The sequence below is a fragment of the Panthera pardus genome, unplaced genomic scaffold (genome assembly GCF_024362965.1).
Source record: "Panthera pardus isolate Hobbes unplaced genomic scaffold, ASM2436296v1 HiC_scaffold_1, whole genome shotgun sequence".
Taxonomy (NCBI): Eukaryota; Metazoa; Chordata; class Mammalia; order Carnivora; family Felidae; genus Panthera; species Panthera pardus.
Window position 1 is genome coordinate 90,258,261 of NW_026526654.1, and position 19,730 is coordinate 90,277,990.

General features: G+C 33.7%; 1 protein-coding gene across 2 annotated transcripts in view; it reads left to right on the forward strand.

The window, feature by feature from the left end:
• PSPC1 (paraspeckle component 1) overlaps window positions 1-19,730 on the forward strand; it is a 103,350-nt gene that overhangs the window by 64,652 nt on the left and 18,968 nt on the right. The window contains exons 7-9 of one of the 2 annotated variants that reach the window (XM_019436456.2): window positions 1,201-1,258; window positions 4,793-4,962; window positions 7,003-7,880. In XM_019436456.2, the coding sequence (XP_019292001.1) occupies window positions 1,201-1,258; window positions 4,793-4,962; window positions 7,003-7,188 (414 nt within the window). In that variant the 3' untranslated portion in view covers window positions 7,189-7,880. Of the gene's footprint in view, window positions 1-1,200; window positions 1,259-4,792; window positions 4,963-7,002; window positions 7,881-19,730 lie in introns of those variants that run through there. The other variant, XR_002076559.2, reaches the window with a different exon arrangement.

Here is a 19,730-nt window from a genome sequence, read left to right on the forward strand (position 1 = left end):
ATTTACATTTTCTAAATAAGGTGATAAAACATTTCTTTATGATGCTAAACATTTCTTTATGATGCTGTGTGATGTTTTTCTTGTAACAGTTTCATTCAAAGTTACGTTTTGAGACATATCTATTAGGTTACATCTGGGCAGTTGATTTGCTGCTTAATGGCATTTGTCTACCGTAAGCTTTTCTTTATTTCTAGCTTTTATAGGTGCTTTCACTGGTATTTTGTATTACTAAGTGGAATTTTAAGCACATTTTAATAAAATTGCTTTTAAAAGTATAAAAAGGGTGCTTTTTAAAGATTTAGACATTGCTACAGTTGTCTCAGAATGTGTTTTATGATTGCTACATTTAACACTGATTTGATAATTGAAAAGATCATTAAATAATAGTGCAAATTTCCATCACAGTATGTTGAGTAATTTCACCTAGAGATTTCATTGAAGTTACTTCTATGTAACTACTGGTAGTAAATGAAGTTTCTTAGAAGCAGTTGAATTTTACTGAAATTTAAAACATTTTGTAATTTGCATGACCTTTGTATCACTATTAACCTTAGCATTTTGTTTCAGAATTTGGCAACTGTGTAAGAACACTTTTATTTAGATTTCCAAATAAAGGAAGCAGTGCTATGTTGAATTTTTAATAATTGTGTGCTGGGAGACTTTCATGGCCTGTATAGGTCATATCTTGGGTAAAACGATGCTTGGATATTTGAATAAAAACGCAAGTGTGTATTACAGTATTTCTAAAATGAAAATTGTCTATAACTTTAAGCTTAGTGCCCACAGCTGTTTGTGTTGGATGTTTGAAAACATTTGCATATAAAAGGATTAACGGTCATTTCTGTTTTAAGACTTCAGTGAAATAGTGGGTCCTGGTGGTTATTAATGCTAGATTTTTCTTTTTTGGAATCTAGCCATTGATCTGTTGAACTAAGAACATTAAAAACATCTGTGGTAGATTTTATGTAATCTGACAGTATAATCTAGCAGTATAAACTGAATGCTCTAAGCACTGTGGCATATCGAACCTGGGAGACCGAAGTTCTTTTCAGGTTTATTAAGTAAGTGATGTTGGAAAATTTTAAATTTTTTTTTAATGGAAAGTGATGTCCCAATTTATTCTTTTCTTTCTGATTTTAGATGGGAAATGTAAAGTCATAAGATCGATAGGTTGACTGTGACAACTATGCTTACTTACAGAGAGAACAGGAAATGAGAATGGGTGATATGGGTCCCCGTGGAGCAATAAACATGGGAGGTAGGGATCTGAAGCAAAAGTCTTCTGTAACTTGTAATTCTTTGGGGAACTGTACATGCTGTTTGTGGTATCTACATATCAGTAACAGTCTAAAATTTGGAACCAACATTTGTAACAGTGAAATCTCATATATTTAGTAAGTTGAAAAAAATAGAAGTACATTAAAAACAGTGTGCCTAAAAACACCATTTTCATTTTGTTTACTTGACGGCTAAGGGTATATTATATTTAATAGATTTAATGAAAGAAACCTGTAACCAGGTTTTGATACAACCTGAAACTTGTTCAGTCATTGCATGGTGTAATGCAGCTATGTTGTTGCATTTTTTAAAAATCAAACTTCATGCTTTCAAATTGGCTTTTTTACCTTAGAAATTGATAGTTCCTGACTTTGTAGTTTCTTTAAACTTTTTGAGACTATTTTATAAATTTCTATTGGTAAGGTAACCTTTTGTGTAACTTTGGAGTTATTTTTTATTCATTTTACTGAATGTTTAACTTATTTTGCCGTAACCTAACGTATTGTGCACAGAAGTACATTGTTTGGAGGCATCTGTGACATGTCAAGGAAATGAGATGTGTCTTACACATCTAGGCTAATGCATAACTTTAGAGTTGATGTAAAGGTTTTATGAAAGTGCCTACATTAACATCTCTCCTAGTGAGGGATACTGTATCAAGTGAACAAGGTGAAGGGAAAGTAAGTGTGGGATGTTTTTGTAGGTCTTTTTAAGTTTGAAATGTTATACGCTTAAAAGTTAGATAAACTTTTTATATATTCATTTCATATTGTCCCATAGAAGCTGTCATGAAATTAAAGTCTTAACATAATGTGAAGGTTATGTTCTAATATGCATAATATATACACCCACTGAGAAAATCCTGATTGTACTTAGAATATGTGGTGTAGAGAGTAAAAAAACCTTAAAGCATCTAATATCTGGAATTAGCTTTTTCTGTGATCAACCTTTTCCCCCTACTTCTCATGCCTGTTTCTTTGCTGCTTGTAGTCAGATCATCTAAAATTGTATATTGCTGTTTACTTGGTCACTTTTCTTACCTGCCAGTAAAAAGTTACTTAGCATTTCTGGTATACAAAGGAAGCATGAAACATGGCCCTTACTCATAAAGATCTTAATTGTGATGTTAGTTGCGATGGAAACATGAAATAATTAGTGAACAAAGAATACAGAAGTTCTTCAGGCTTCGTTCTAGTACATAAATTCTAGAGGCACAGTTGAATATATAGTAATGTACAAGAAGTTCAATTTTAAGTCTTTTTCAAAGTAAACCATAGAAGGTGTGTAATACAATCCAGGTGCTTTTAAGAGTTGTAAGTGTGAGGTTATGGACTGTAGGTACCTTGAAATACCATTGTAATTATTAGGTTGCCGTGAACATCAGAAACGAATGAATTATTTCTGATGTGCAGAGGCCTTGAAAACATTCTGACTGCTTGATTAGCAACTTTATCAGAAGAATAATGAGAATATACTTTTAGATTCCTTATTAAGAATTTGAGAGAATTAAAAATTTTTAGGGCATTTTATTTTACCAGAGAACCATATTACAATTGATCACTTTCTCAACTCTCCTAAAATCCAGTCCATTTAATTTCCTCCTTTTTACATTTTATTCAATCTGAGGCTTTATCCTAATGGTTGACTTATGAGTCATTATCATTCAGTTGAATGTCACTGTCAAATCTACCAAGTTACGTTGATGGAATGTGGAAATAGACTTTCTGGTGTATCACCAGTTTATCTACCAAGGAAATCACAGATTATAAAACTGCTTTTCAGGGGACCAGATAATTCTAACATTTCTTAGATCTTTAAATTTAGTTTAATATAGCTGTGTGATAGAAAGCTTAATTACTAGAAATAATACTCTAATTATTGATAGTTGAAAATGTTATTTTTGATTTTTTTATTGTGCCCATAGTTGTATAGCTATATTTGAATCTTACAACAGTTAACATTTTATTAAAAAGAGAAGTAAACCTAACCCTTGATGTGTTCTTTTAGGGAAAGTTAAGATTCCTTACAGATAATGTCTCCATTCTTCCTCATTTCCATGTGAGAGATGTTGTGGAAATATTTTTTTAAATTAAATTTTATTTTATTAAAAAAATTTTTAAGGTTTATTCATTTTTCAGAGACAGAGAGTGGGGGAGAGGGGCAGAGAGAGAGGGGGACACAGAATCCGAAGCAGGCTCCAGGCTCTGAGCTGTCAGCACAGAGCCCAACGCGGGGCTCAAACTCATACTGTGAGATCATGACCTGAGCTGAAGTGGATGCTTAACTGACTGAGCCACCCAGGTGGCCCAAGATGTGGGATTCTCGTAAAAATTTTTATTTATTGCTCTGCTGAGGGAATAGAAATATTCTTGGATAGGTAGTGTAGATTTATCATCAGGAACATTTTGGGATTAAGGAAATAATCTTCCCTATGCAGTGGCTGGGTTCCTGGGGATTGAGTTGAGAAAGAGTCAGTAGCATATATTGCCAGGGACTGGTAGGGAGTAAGAATTTTTTCTCACAGCTGCTCCCTAGGCTCAGTCATCTGTAGAATTCAGCTGCATTAAGATACTGTGTAGAGTTGTGGGTTGAATGAAAATGTCAACTCTGGTTACATTGTGTTTTTGAGAAATTGAATTCTGAGTGTCATAAAATTGACCTATCAAACGAAGTACTAGAAGAAAACTCTTAAGTTAGAGTCAGTCTTTGTTACGAATTTTTGATGAAAAAACGTATGAGTACTTTAAAAATAACAAAATTCAAAGTAGATACCTAAAAATGTTGTATTTGAAACCATTATAAATATAGTGTTACACCACTATTGCAATTAACATGAGGCCAGGTGGATATCTTTTTGATGAAAAAATTTGAAGTATATCTAGTTGTCCCCATTTCCAGAATTTTAGCATGTCAAAAAAATTTCAAATAGCTGTTAATATTTATATTTGGTTACAGTTGCTTTTTAAAAATAAGCTTTGTCATGATGAGCCTTTTTTTTTTTTTTTTTTTTTTGGTTTAGATTGCCTATTTCTACATAAAGTTAAAAAACAGTACCTCCTATAGTTTTGGGATATATTCAGTAACTTACATAAAAGTCAAGAGGTTAGTTTTAGTGAACTTTATATATTTATTCGTAGTTTCCAAAGTGCTAATCCTTTGCTGTTAATGTAAACTGGTAGAGTATAGTCACCATTGTAAGGGAGTAGTTGGTTAAAAAGCAGACTATAGCAAGTAATACTCACATTTTAAAAAAATCTTTCAAGCTTTGACAGTCGCAGATATCCTGAAATAATTAATAGTTGTTTCACTTGTTTTGTGTACATTTGATTTGGGGATGAAAATTCTATAGTGTAGGTAATGCACTGTTACAGAGTAGATAATTGAGCATCCATTCTCGAAGAAGGAAAATGATTTTGGTAATAGTCTTGCTATATAGTTTGCATAAGTATTGTTAAATTTTTAATGTTTACTAAACTAAGATAGGACAGCTCTAAGTATAGATTGTTTTGCGTAGATGCATTTAGCCCAGCACCTGCTGGTAACCAAGGTCCTCCTCCAATGATGGGTATGAATATGAACAACAGAGGAACTATACCTGGCCCACCAATGGGTCCTGGTCCTGCCATGGGACCAGAAGGAGCTGCAAATATGGGAACTCCAATGATGCCAGATAATGGAGCAGTGGTAATGTATCATAAACATTATTTTGATTATATTCAGTAATATATACTTTTCTGCCCCAAAGGTAACTTCACACTTAACATAATTTGGCATCATTTATTTTGGCGGTAAAGATCAATATCCACTGAAGAAAAAGTAATTTTGTGCAGTTACATGTTGACTTACGTGAAAGGCAATTTTTAAGTATCACAAGAATTAGGATTACCAATCATGGTATGCTTTTGTACTTAAGTATATGGCCAATATACATTTTAATTATAGTTATTTTTATATTGCTTTTAGTTTGTATCCACCTCTTACCAGTATTCAATGTAAAGGTCAAGATTTTAAGATTGTGTTCTTTTTCCTGTGTGTAGACTCCTTACCTTTGGTGGGGAATAAAACTCCAGTATGTGTGAAAACACAGTTTTCTGTAAATATTTTTTAATAACAAGATTACTTATGATTCATTTCAGAGAATTTAACTGTAAAATAAGGTACTTTAAGGTTGTAAAATATATTTTAAATTACATTTTGCAGTCTTACAGGATTACTAATTATATTTGTTATAAAACTTAAAGTATACAGTTTTATGTGTTGGTTTGAGAGTGTGAAGATATCTTTGTGTGGGTTAAGTAATTATAAAAGCAAAATTTTTCAATAATAGTTCTTATTTTGAGTATCAGTAGCAAGACTAATAACTTCTCATTTCCTTTAAAGTCTGTCACTATTTAAATGAGGTTTTCTATTGGCAAAACATTTTTTCATTTGGTTTTTGTTCATGGTTGTTCTAAATAGCATTTAGAGGAAAATTGGTAATGAGTGTATACTTTGAAAGGCAGTTTTATTTTGGAACTACCACAACATGTGTTAAGGCGCCATTGCTGCTAAGAAAGAAAAAGCACTGCCAGTTAAATTCAGAAATGCCATTGACTGTAAATCCATACTGATTTCAGAGATATTAAAAGTGAATGTGTGTCTTAGGATTGACGGATACAGTGTTTCATCATTTTTAAATTTATTTACTTTAAATGCAAATCTTTAAACATTTTGGAAAAATTGGACATGGTAACAGTTTTTTATTTTAATGAGTGTATAGAGAGATAGAAAAGCAGTGCCATAATATCTACTGAGATCAGATGGCGCATAATTAGTATATTTGTTTCCTTCTCTGGAGGCTTTATTTTACAGTAAAATGTCTGAAAGCTAGTAAAAACTTTGCTTCGGTTAAGTTTTTGTGTGGCTTATAATCATCAGTAGTAACTTAAAGTAGTATTAACTGGCCCGTTTTTCCACCCTTCCCTCTGAAATTGTAACTGTTATTTAAATATCACCCTTGATTTTTTTCACAGTGACATTTTACTACTGCATGTAGGGAGTTCTGTTCAATCTTTGAGATTAACATATGTGGTTATTCTTGTAAAGTTTTCCAAAGCAAAGAATTCAGATATTTAATTGTGCTATTAGTAGTACATGTTAATAAGTTGTCAGTTTTTAAGAAAACCATATTTTCCCATTGATAGTCTTTCCAGAAAAACACATCAAAAGTTTTAATATTGAAATAATAATTCTGTGTGTGTTTGTACTAGTACTTTCTATGTTCAAAGCACTGCTGTTGAAATTTTTAGGATGTTTATACCTTTTCAGTGTGATGCTGCTCCCCAGTTTTATTCCTTTGATTTTCAAAAAAAGTATTTTTTTTGCACAGCACAGTTGTATGCAGTATAAACTTATTTTTTTATTAAAAAGATCAGAACAATATTGTAATACTGATTAGGTTTAAAATGGCATTCCCTTCTTAAAATCAATTCTTTTTTCATGAAATTGGGGCATAGCATTAGCAATATGTAACTCTTCAGATGCTTTATTTAATTTTTTTTTTCTTTTTTTTTGACGTAGTAACTAATTAAATTGCTCCTTTCTTCCTTCTATGTGTGATCCTGATTCTGCTGGACTTTCTGCTGAACTTCATGACACCACCACTTGGGATTTTGCCAATTTTTCTTGTCACTTAATATTTGGCGTGTTCCAAATGGACTTCATGTTTATTATGTGGTATTATAGCATAATGATAGATTTCCGCAAGGACCGCCATCTCAGATGGGATCACCTATGGGGAGTAGAACAGGTTCTGAAACCCCTCAAGCACCAATGAGTGGTGTAGGTCCTGTTAGTGGTGGTCCTGGTGGTTTTGGTAGAGGAAGCCAAGGGGGCAACTTTGAAGGCCCTAATAAGCGTCGTAGATATTAAACGTTCTTTCATTCCTGGCTACTTAGAGAAAAAAAAACCTCCGTGGTATGCCTTTACACTTTTACCTGTTACCTGGAAGAAATGGTTTTATTGTTAATGTATGTAGACTTTAAAGTTTTTCTTTTGTAAAACTTGAGGTTTTTGTATTTTTCTTTATTCATACATAAGCTTTGTAGATTAGAATGGTGATGATGATGCTCATCATTGTGAATGTTAAAATGTGTTTGTGACTTTAGCTAAATATAAATATGCCATAGAACTGTGAAGTCTATGTAGTTACTTAATCTCAATAAAGAAATCATTTTGGATAATTTACAAATGTTATTAGTATTCTCTCATAGTTTTACTAAACTTTGCTGTAACAATAGTACTTTGGTTGCTTTAATTAATTCCAGCCACTTAAAAATGAAAATGATTTTCTGCTTTTTAGTTTGTGCAAGTAGCACTGAAGGTAGAAGCTTAGTGAAAGCTAATGTCAATAAGGGGTGGATAGAATAGTATATCGGGGAGGGGTGGGGATGGGAGTTCACATTTGTATAAACCATTGATGTTCTTTCTGTGAAATCAGAGTTGCTGTCTACATTTCATATAGATTCTAAATATTCAAATATTCTGAGAAGGAATATTAAGGATATCTTTGTCCTGTGCTGATTTTTTTCAAATAAATCTTTTGAATCTTGGAAAAAAAACCACTGTTTGGAGGCAAATCTCTTTTGCTTATAAAATAATGTCTGTTTTTCATCTAATCTGCTATTATTTGGTGTCAGTATCTAGATCTTACCCTTTAAATTTCCTTACAATCATGTTAGGTTGGATGTTCCATGAAGATTTGGTGTGATTTAGAAGAAATTAGGCATTTCTTGAGAATGTTGTTTTATAGAAGTACTAAAGGTGGATTAACTCTGCAGTGTTGTAAATATCTTCCCATAGTTGGGTAAGTCTCTCCAGTAAAACTTGTCTGACAGGCTAGTTGTGTTTGTTTCCAAGGGAAACAGTTCAAGTGGTGATTGGGGAAAAAAACAAAAAAACGAAAAGGAAAACAGGAAATTGAGAATGTGGCTAATAAGGTCATTGGAATCGGGTTAGATCCCTGAAGTTTGATTTTCAGTATTAGGGAAAAACTGATTTAATCACATTATAATTGTTATTCTAAAACAAAGTCCTTGCTATATTTAAAATTTTGTATGTTAGCCATGTCTAATTTAAAATTACATTTACGGAATTTTATATTCACCTTAAACCACAAATCGAATGCATCAGCCATTGATCATAACATAGTTATTTCTCATATAACATTTCAGTGTGTTACTGTATCATACTTTTAGCATTTTCATGAAGAATAATGTGCTATTTTGAAATGAATAGTATGTAAATATTAATTCATTTTTGCATGGTGTATGTTTATGCTGGAAGGCATACTTTGGAAAGAAATAAATTTGGTTAATTTAAAATCATGCACAGAAGCAGTTAGGTATAAAGCAAAACTGAGATGCATTCCTTTGTAACAGTGAAAATTTTCTTGTGTACTATTTCACGTTCTATTTTTTAGACACAGCAGTATGGATGGAATTTTCTAAAATTTGTGGTATTCATAGGCTTTTGTTTTTGGCAAATCTTTAAAAACATGATTTGGAGATTATAAAATAATAGTCAAAGACTGTTCTCATCACATTTTCCATGTACATGAGTTGGCAGGGAGTGGAATTATTTTATTAATTCAGTACAGTGTAGGGCGTTTTAACATTATAATTTTTAAATGATATCTATAGCACCTAAATACACTTTTCCAGTCACCTGTATTTTTATTCATACAATTTTTAGGTAATTTCTAGCACTGTATTTTGCTTCAAAGCTTAATTAAGAGTGGAAAAAGCTTGATCCTTTGATGTTAATACCAAGCTGTTTTTGGCCAAGGTTGTGAAATTCTGTAACATTGATTCAAGAACATTTGAAAGCCAGTGCACAAGGAGATGTCCTAATCTTCTGAACATTCTAGTGTCCGGCTCAACTCTGGCTCCAAGAATTGAGTTCTACACAGCTTTTTCCTTGCATCAAGAAAATCTTTGTTCCAGTGCTTACCAAGTTTACCCTGGGAACAGTCAGCCTCTGAGTGACAGTCAAGTGGAGCATCTGGGAACTTCTAGTTATTCAGTTTTTAGTGTTTTTGTATAAACAACTTTGTGGCTGGTTCAGTCAATATTTTTTTCTGGTCAATTAGCATACATACCAGGAAAGATATTTAAATGTCATTTTCTTAAAAGCAGTAGATATAAAAATAAATAATAGTATTAGCTTTTTAAAATAAGTGTGAATTTGTCATGTTACCATAATTCTGTGCATAAAAAGGTAATTTGAAACATCTTAGAATTATAATAATATCACAATATTGTGTTTCTTTTTGTGTCATGATTTGAAACACTCAGTTTGAAGTCTGTAGGATTTAGATCTCATGGCAATTAATATGTAATTTGCACAAAATAAAGGAATACCCATTTTCCTAATTATTTTGTCAGAATTTCCCCATTTTTGTTTTTAAAATAAACAAACTTGGACAGATCTAGTTTTTAAAGAACTTTCGGTTCACCCATATTTCATAAAGCTCAATTTGTTATTCCTTGAATTTTTGAGTTTTTCTATTTAAAATGAGTACCGATCATTCAATGAAAGAGATTAAATATTTCTTTTTAACCCTATAGTATCAGTAATATTGGGGAAAAAGTAACCTGGTTTCACCAGAATTGCCATTTAATAGAAATAGAAATATCAATAAGGACAGTAATGAAATGTTGATCTTGTTTCTCAAATACTAATTGAAATTACATCTTTACATTTTATGCAAACACATACTTTGAACATTTCAGTAACTTGGTGTTTATATTTGAAGTCTGTAGTAATTTGCTGAATATCAGCGTGAGTGATTAATAGTCACTAAGTACTATTTGGGGATTTGGTTGATAATTACAACCTAGATTCTGAATGAGAAAAAGATACATGGTGTGATTGAAAGAAAATGCCTTGTGAGAGAATGTGATCAAATTTATGTTTAAGCTTTTTAAAAAAGGTTTGAAATGGAACTAGTCAAAAATCAAAGGAATACGTTATTTTGCAGAAGTAAAGGAAAATTTCTGGGGAATGTTGTGGTATTTAAATGTTCTGTGTGTGCTGTTGTGTTATAATGTCTAATAATATGTTAAAATAAATTCCTGAAATATGAAAGGGTAGTAATGATGTAAAAACTCAGACTTAATACTTTCAAGAATAAGATGGTGAACACCCACATATCTAACTCCTAGATTAGACAGTTGTATTTTTCTGTGCTTGCTTCATAGATAGTTGTAGACATGAACTTTTATTTAGTGGGGAGAGGTGGGAACTACTTCAAAGTAAGTAACAAGTCCATCAAAGTTGTATAGACCCATGTGGGTTTATTTCATCCTAAAGAAAGCATGATCAAATAAATTGAGAGTAGTTTTATTTTGTTTATTTTAAAGTTTATTAATTTATTTTGAGAGAGACGCAGCAGGGGCAGAGAGAGAGGGAGAGAGAATCCCAAGTAGGCTTCGCGCCGTCAATGCAGAGCCCAGCACAGGGCTCGAACTCACGAACCTTGAGATCATGACTTGAGCCAAAACCAAGAGCCAGTCGCTTAACTGATGGAGCCACCCAGGCACCCTGAGAGTAGTTTTATATTTCACAAGAGCATTACATCCTTTCCTGCATCCTTCAGAACTAAGTTTCTCAAAATAGGAAACAATTTTAGTATGCTTACTTTACATAATTGTTTTTCACAATTGTGTAAAATAAAGCATGCATAGCTTCCTGAGTGAATGTGGACAGGTAATTCATAGAATGTCGCTCTGGGGAAATCGCAAAGAATTTCATTATTTTTATAGTATCTAATCTTAAGTTTTTAAAAAAACAGTATCTGATTAAGATCTGTATTTTGCATTGTATGTTGTATTAGGTGGGTTTTTTTTTTTTTTTTTTTTTTTTTTTGTCAAAAGCACTTCTAAGTGTAGAAAAAACAATTTGGAAGTTTCTTTTGTTTACTGGATTACTGAATAGCAGTATTGGTGATTGAAGTTTGAATCTTACATGACTGAATATTTAAAGGCCCAACCAGAACACTGTTATCTTGGGAATATTTCTTGACTTCTTGCCTTTTTCTATAAAATCACGTTTAGGTTATAAATATCTCCCAAGGTTTCCTTTTGGTTGAAACTTATTCTTTGATTATTTTTTTATTTACTTGGTAGAATCAGTGGTATGTACTTTGTTTTATGATGTATAGTTTTCCTTTTCAATAAGAGGATTTTATTTTCTAGATGGAGAATTTTCTAGATTTTCTAGATGGAGAATACTGCATTTCTTAAAGTGAGCTAGCCAGAATTCATAGTGCACGTTAAAAAAGTTACCTTTCAAGGATATTGTTTTATGGCTTGAATCACTGTTACCAGGACCAACTCTTCCTTCCTTTGCAACAAATACTAGGGTTCGTTGACTATGTTTATATAAAAACCCTAAGGTAGAATTACTGTTTGCTTTCTGAATTAAAGAAGTTGATTTTAAAAGATGGTATTGTGCTTGTACATGTACATAAAATTTCACTTCTGTCTTATACAGTATAATTCAAATTTCATGTAAGGTACGTCCGTCTTAAAGTTAAGACTAGTTAGTAGGATTAGATACAATTAAGAAGTGTATTTAGTTTGAATATATGATTTTTGAATTTTCAACTTTTTTTTTAAGTATAGTTAATAAGAAATGGTTTTTATTCATTAAAAATGAGGGCCCTGCATTGCATGAACAGTAACGTATAGACGTTAATTGAGTAGTAATGTAATGGACCTTGTGTTTCTTAAATGCTCTGTGTAAGTGTGTTTTTGGTAATGTTCAAGACTTTGGAACTGATAGTGATATCTGTAATTTGTTTCTAGTTCTGAAATCATCATTTCAGATATTTAACGTAGGATATGTATGTATATGAGGTACTGTCAAAGCTTAAAGGAGTAGCCACAGTAATCCGTTACGTTTTGTGTTACATCCCTGCCTGGATCTCTAAGACATACTCTTCCTTGTTCCATCTTCATTATGCAAAATGTCAACTTAGCAGACTTTGGTGAATGCAAATGAGAGTTTGTGTATGTTTTGGGGTTTAGGAAACTATATAAATACAATCCTATTGCTATTTGCCATGTTTGGCCTACGAATTACATACATTTTAATTTTTGTATTCTTGTTGGAACAATTTATCTTCCACAGGTTATTTATATTGTTTTATTGTACATTTTGCCAGAATAAGTTTTTCCTCAGGGTATTTTCAGATTATTAGATAACATTAATCAGTATCAAATATGATGCATTGCTTAGATTTACAAATGTCTGGTGTTCTTATGTAATGAGAAAAAGCAAACAATTTAACACATAGTGATTCTCTTTTAATTTGTGATCTTTTTAGAAGTGTTGGAGGTAGTAGTAACTCGCTCAGTGGTTATTGCTTAGTTTATAATGCACATTCTTAGAATTGGTTAGAATATTTACATGTTCATGGACATGTAAATGGTTAGAATATTTTAAACATTAGGGGTCCACAGTTAAGCAAAGTGAACATAAAAATCAGAGTGTCTACAAAGTGATACTTTCTCAGTCATAAGGAATTTATGGGGGAGCCATGTCATTCAGAATTGTACTATACCCATATGTTTATTTTACCAGTATGTATTGAGGGGTCCTATTGTTTGCTGTACCTGCTCCCAAGGCTGAGAGATACAACTGTAGAGAAACAAAGTCCCTGTTCTACATTAAAGGACAGAAGTCATGCACATCCTGCAGAGTAGTGGTTCTCACACTTAAGTGTGCATTAGAGTCGTCTGGACGGCTCATTAAAACAGCTTTCTGGGGCCCACCCCACAGTTTTCTCATTCAGCAGGTCTCAGGTAGGACTAAGTAATGTACATTTCTAACAAGTTCCCTGGTAGTGATGTCGGGTTTGGGGACCCCACTTTGAGAGTCTCTGTTCAAGTATCACTCAGAAGAATCACTGTACCATTTTTGGTTGGTTGATTTTTGTTGGTGGTGGTGTAGGTCATTATCCTGCTGTTTAGGATCCCTGGCCAGTCATTGAGACCATCCAAACACTCCCAAACTTTTCTCTGCCAATTGACGAGTACCACACAAAAGCCATTAAAAAAAAAAATTTTTTTTTTTTTTTTTTTTAACATTTATTCATCTTTGAGAGACAGAGACAGAGCATGAGTGGGGAAGGGGCAGAGAGAGGGAGACACAAAATCTGAAGCAGGCTCCAGGCTCTGAGCTGTCAGCACAGAGCCCAACGCTGGGCTTGAACTCACGAACTGTGAGATCATGACCTGAGTCGAAGTCGGACACTCAACCTACTGAGCCACCCAGGTGCCCCCCAAATCCATTTTTTAAAAGCAGGCACGGTCATGGCTATTGATTGCTAAATCCTAACACGTGATATGTATTTATCCTTTTTTGAACTAGGATTTAATTTTTGTGTCACAAGCCTAGTTAATTCAAGTGAAGAGGGAATGCAGAAAAGTATAGTTTGAAAATTTTGTAAAAGTTTTTTACTCAAGTGACTTTAAGTTACTTACACCAGTATGAGAAATGAAACAATGTAATAATCTGTTTTGTACCAGTGTATTTGAAGATGGGTGTGCCTGACAGGTGAAAGTTCTAGAACTGTCCGGGTCTTTGCTTACCATCTTGGTAAATATGAATAGAATTACACCGTTTTGATGGATTAAAATGATGGTTTGACCTTTCTCTTGTGTGAACTGGTTTTTTGCTTTTGTAGATTAAAGATAAAGATGTCATAAATGTATTTTCTAAGACCATGAGTATATTTATTAAATGTAATTCCCTCTTGCTTTGCAGCTTCAATTTTCATTAGTCGTTTTAGAACATAATGCTGAACAAGGAGTTCAATAAATGGAAATTGTTAAGTAGTTTTATGGTAAAAAGTTACAGCCTGGATTGTGAGACCTTACAAAGACTTACGCTACGTATATGTATGATTCAAAGTCTATTCAGAATTATGCAGTACGTTAAAACAATCAAATCAGTCCATAATGAGAGCATATATAGTTGCTCTTGTTGACTATAGTTTCTTCAAAAAGTTTTTTGAATATATTAGTGCAAAGAAACAATCACCTGGTTTGTAGCCTTGTAAAAGTCTCAGCAGGTAGTTTCTAAAACATTGTGGTGTATGTCTGCTAAGAATATCTGTGTGTAGAAAACAAGGATAGCGACTTGTTTCTAGTTGTAATTCAGATGTCACCTGGGTGCCTCTCTGTTCTTCCCAAATACTGCCCTAGCATAATGTCCTCTCAGTTTTACCAGGAAATCCACATTGACCAAGCAATGTGACTCTGAGAGGTTACATTATCTGTCATCAAGGAAGACAACTTAGCTACCCTTTCAACTTTGCACCAACCCACATCTCCCTCACTTTTTTATTAAAAAGTCAGATTTCTTGCTCTGTGGAAACCCAGGACTTAAGAGACTACAAGGTTTCTTCCCCAAGGTGGCTTATTTAATCTGTTTTCCAAATGAGGAATTTTCATGCAGTCTAATGAGTGAAACTTTGTTTCGTTGTTTACTTCTAAACAAACTTATGTGAATAGATTTCTTATACATTTGGTTTTCCTGTTATTTATTACTCATTTTCTCCAGTCAGAAAGTGATTTTTTTTACTTCTGTGGCAGTACTTGGACACTACAGCGAATTCTGTTTCTACAGAAGTCAACGCTTAACTTTATTTTTAGGTACACAAATGCAGAAAAATACAGTAAAATTTGAAAAAGGAAACTGTTAATCTATGCATTACTCAAGTTTTCTGATTCAGACTATAGTTTCCCTATATGGTAGTGTCCCCTTATCTATGGAGGGATTATTCCAAGACCCCCAGTGAAAGCCTGAGAGCACAGATAGTACCAAACCCTATATAAATAATAAGGTTTTTCCTGTTTACATACGTATCTGTGACAAAGTTTAATTTATACGTTAGGTACAGTAAGAGATTAACAGTGATGACTAATGAAAACTACAATTATAATAATATACTGTAATTAAAGTTATGTGAATGTGGCCTCCCAGAATATTGTAGTCATGTCTGTGGTGATGTGAGATGATAAAATGCCTATGTGATGAGACAAAATGAGGCGAATGTTTAGGCATTGTGATGCAGCATTAAACTACTAGTGACCTTCTGACCATATACTCGGGAGTGTCATCTACTTCCAGATTGTGGGTAACAAACTGTGGAGAGCAAAACCACAGATAAGGAGAACTCCTATAACTCCCTGCACACATGACCTTGTATTTAAGAGCCCCTATTATCCTAGTAGGCAGGTATAAGAACTTTAGTTTTGTGCTTGATCTGTTGCTGCAGCTGTTCAGAATTACACATGATTAATTAGGAAGATTCGAAAGACCTAATTTTTTTCTTTCTTTAGGTACGTTCACCTTTATCTGGAGCCATTAAATCTTTAAAATGTTAGAAGAGATCACAAGTTTTTGGAAGATGACATGCTCCAAATTTGGGGGGTAGGAAGTATAATAGAGAAAGCACAAGTATTCGGATTCTTAATGTCTACCTTTCTATATAATACGCTTATATTTTAGGAAGAGTAAGTTTAGTTTATGTCCCAGTATTTGTGCTACAGTTGATAGAGCTGAGGTAAACTAAGGTGTAGTTAGGTTCGTATTATGATCTTTTAGATCTGTAAATGGATGAGCTCTTTTGTTGATTGAAATTATAGATCTCATAATTTGAATTGTGCAGTTACTTAAACAGTGTGGAAGACGACTTGTCATAAGCAATTTCTAGTCATTCTGTCCAGTAGATTATATAAATATGTACATGTTAAAGAATATAGCAACATTTAAAACATTCTATACTGGTTTTGTACAATTGCTGTGTTGGCAGTTTCTTGCAGTCTGGGCACTGCAGATAACTGCACAGAGGAGAGCGGCCCTCGGCTCCCGTGGCACTGGTGTTCCAGGGAGACCAAATAGAGTTGAAATAATTTGTGTAGTCATAAGGGTAGAGAAAGTGACAGCTATTTTAGATAAAAGGACTAGAAAATGTGTGTCTCAGGAGACAAAGGGACAACATTCTGTTTGATTTAGTCTGTGCTGGTAAAAGACAACATTGTGATGGATGAAGTGGATGCCATAATTCTATTGGAGCTGTGCTATTCAGTGTGGTGGCCATATGTGGACTACTGAATCTTTAGAATGGGACTAGTAAGACTGTAAGATTTCTAATTTTATTGTAATTAAATTCAGTTTATCAATACAGTGTTTAGCATATTTGGAACACCTTGGGTAAGCAAATCTATTTTTTCATCTTTAATATAATGAAATCTAAATACACATAAACATTGGAGAAAATTTACCACTTAAACAGATGTGTAAAGTACAGAATTGCAACGACTTGGTATGAAGAAAATGTAAAGTATCAATATTTAATATGGCCATATGTTGAAATATATTTTGGATATGTTAAGTTAAATAAAATACACTGTTTAGCTAATTTCATCTGTTGCTTTTTTCTCTTTAATGTGTTTCTTAGAAACTTAAAATTTCTTACAATGTGTGCATTACTTTTCTTCTGGACAGTTCTGGTCTAGAATAGTAACTTTGTCAAATTTTTCTTTTCCTTATATGGATATAATCCCAGAATCTCCCTACATGGTGTAATTATGCAGTTCACTTATTTTTTTCTTTTTAAAATGAAAAATTTGAAGTTGAACTTCAGAGTTTATGTATTAGACATTAGGTGTTAGTGAGTTGATTAGATGTTAATGAGATTGATTTCCTGTAGTCTAATTGCTTGGTGTTTATGCAGGAATGCAAGAAAGGAGTTTTGAGTACCAGTTTTCAAGAAATAAATTGTACACATTAAGTTTACATTTACTCCTTTCACTTTTGTTACTTTTCTTTTGGACTTGCCTATTGGCTACTCTTTCCATGAAATTTTCAGCCCTAAAAAAGTTTTTATTGTCATACAAGATTTCTCTTTAAATCTTTGTGTGAAGTTTTTGTGTTATTTGTTTACTTCATTCTGTCCAGGATGTCAGTCAGCTGTAGCAGAGTAAGGACCTTATTATTTAGTGTTTTATCCTCATAGTATGTCCTTATTAAATGTTTGTTTAGTGAATGAATGACACCAGCTGGTGTTTACATGAGAATATAAAAAAATGAATAAAAGAATGGTTCTTGCTCTCTTGGGATTTAGAGTTTAATGGTTATAGGTAAGCAAAGTGTAAGACCACTTGGTAGGAAGGAAGGGAATAGGAAATGTTCTGATAATCTAGAAACAAGGCTGGGAAGACGGGGAGGAGTTCACTAAGATGATAACTTTTGAGCAGGTCATAAAGGTGAGTAAGTACTTGCCAGTTTTGGGGTTTTGGAGGGGAAGGAGAGGGCGGGGAGGGCTGTGGGATGATGGAATGGTGTGGTCGGAAGGGCTAATAAGTAAACAGATCCTGGGCAGTTACAAGGAGTTGTCTAGGGGAGGGAGGTAAGTATAGAGAAGGGAAGAAGTAAAGATTAGATAAAACTGATTGGCCCAAGTTAAGGAGTTTGGATCTTTGCCTTTTGTGTGACTGGGTGTCAGAACAGTTACTTTCGGTACAAAATTACGGATCAGAAACAAAGCAGAGACCACATAGATTCTTGGTTTACTCCCACAGTCCCTACCCCTCACATGATATTTGAAGGGATCTTTAATGTTAGTGATGATTGTTCAGATTCCAGACAGGAGTAATTCAGAAGTAGAGTGAATTTAACAGACTGTTAGTGGGAGACGGGGAGACGAAGAGTGATCTAGGAGTTTCTAATTTGAATGATAAGGTGATGGTGGTGAAACCATTAACTGAAACACAGAAGGTAAGTGTGTTTAGGATTGGGCGTGGGGGAGGTGTAGCTGCTTGAGGGAGAGGTAGGTATTGGATTGTATAACATTTTGGTTTGAGTACCTTGGTGGATTGTTGGGATTTTAAAACTCTACAGTAAATGTATTCTCTCTCAAGGCACTATCATTTGTTCCTGAAGGTGACTACATTACCCTCTAACTTGTCCTGCTTCTACTTTTGCTCTTGTAATTTATTTTCCACATAGTATCTAGTGCATTCTTTTAAAATGTGAGTTAGATAATGGTCGTCTCCTTTTTCAAATGCAATAGCTTTCCATTTGAATTAAAACCCAGCTATATTGTAGGCCATTGGGTTTGTTTGTTTTTTAAGATTTTTTTTTTTTATTTTTTATTTTTTTGAGCAGTCTCTGCACCCAACATGAGGCTCAAACCCACAACCCCAAGATCAACAGTCACACGTTTTGCCAACTGAGCCAGCCAGGCGCCCTGAGGCCACAGGGCTCTAAGATCTGTTTTCCCTCTTGCACCCTTTGTGTACTAAATACTAAAGTTGATCCTCTGTCTCCCCAGATATTTTTATAGGTCTCTTAAGAAAGAGCCTTTCCTCAGAATTTACATTCCTGTCACTTTGTCAGTATATGCTATTTACTTATTTGCTTGTTGTGCCTACATTTTCATCTTTTATCAGGGTTCCCAGCTAGCATAACATTTGACACTCAGTATATCTTGAACCAGTCTGAGGCAAAATCCAGAAGAAAGACTGGGAGTAATGTGGAGTTTTCAGTACTAGTTAAAGTGTGTGCATGAGAATCCCAGATTGCTTATTCATTCCCTAAACAGTTACTGGGCATTTGTGTCTCAGCCTGGACTTACAATAGTGAAAAAATAGAACGGGCCCTCGCCTTCTTGGAGCTTGAAGTTAGTGGGTGGCAAGAGAAATCATCAGAAGAAATGATAAATTCTTAGACAATTCCATCATTGTATTGAGGGTCAGAGCAAGAAGAGCCAGTAGAGAATGTGAGTGAATTGCCCAGTGTTTAATAGAATTTAGGAAAATATGTACATATTTCCTAAATAAAAATGTCTAAATAAAAATATATCTAAAAAGAAAGTACTAAGAGCCAAGTGAGGGAGGGAGACAGGAAATGTGAAGAGAGTAATTTGAAATGGATGGATGGAAATGACCTCTTACTCTGAAGCTGGTGAGTGGATGAGGCAAACTTGCAAGAAGGCAAATTTTAAATTTTTTAAAAATTGAAACAAGGGTTCTTAAAATTTTTTCAATTAAAAAATGCCACAGTTTTGTATATCGGGTACACCAAATACATGGTGTTTTGTGGGTGGTGAAATCCTAAGCATTAAGGAGACCAGAGGAACTGGAAGTCAATATAAAAGCCTTCCTGAAATGTCCAAATATTATTGATATTTCTCTCCAGAAAAAGAACATTTTCTTCCTAATTGAATGTAAAATGAAGGCGACTGGTTTTAAGAATTTACATATTTGTCTTGCATCTTTTCTTACATTTAGTGTATGTTGAGAAGATTAGAAGCAGCAAAAGGGGGACAGGTTGGCTGTGAAGAGCAACTTGTCAGGACATAGAAGGGCTCCTATTAAAGTGCAGCAACTTGAACTTAC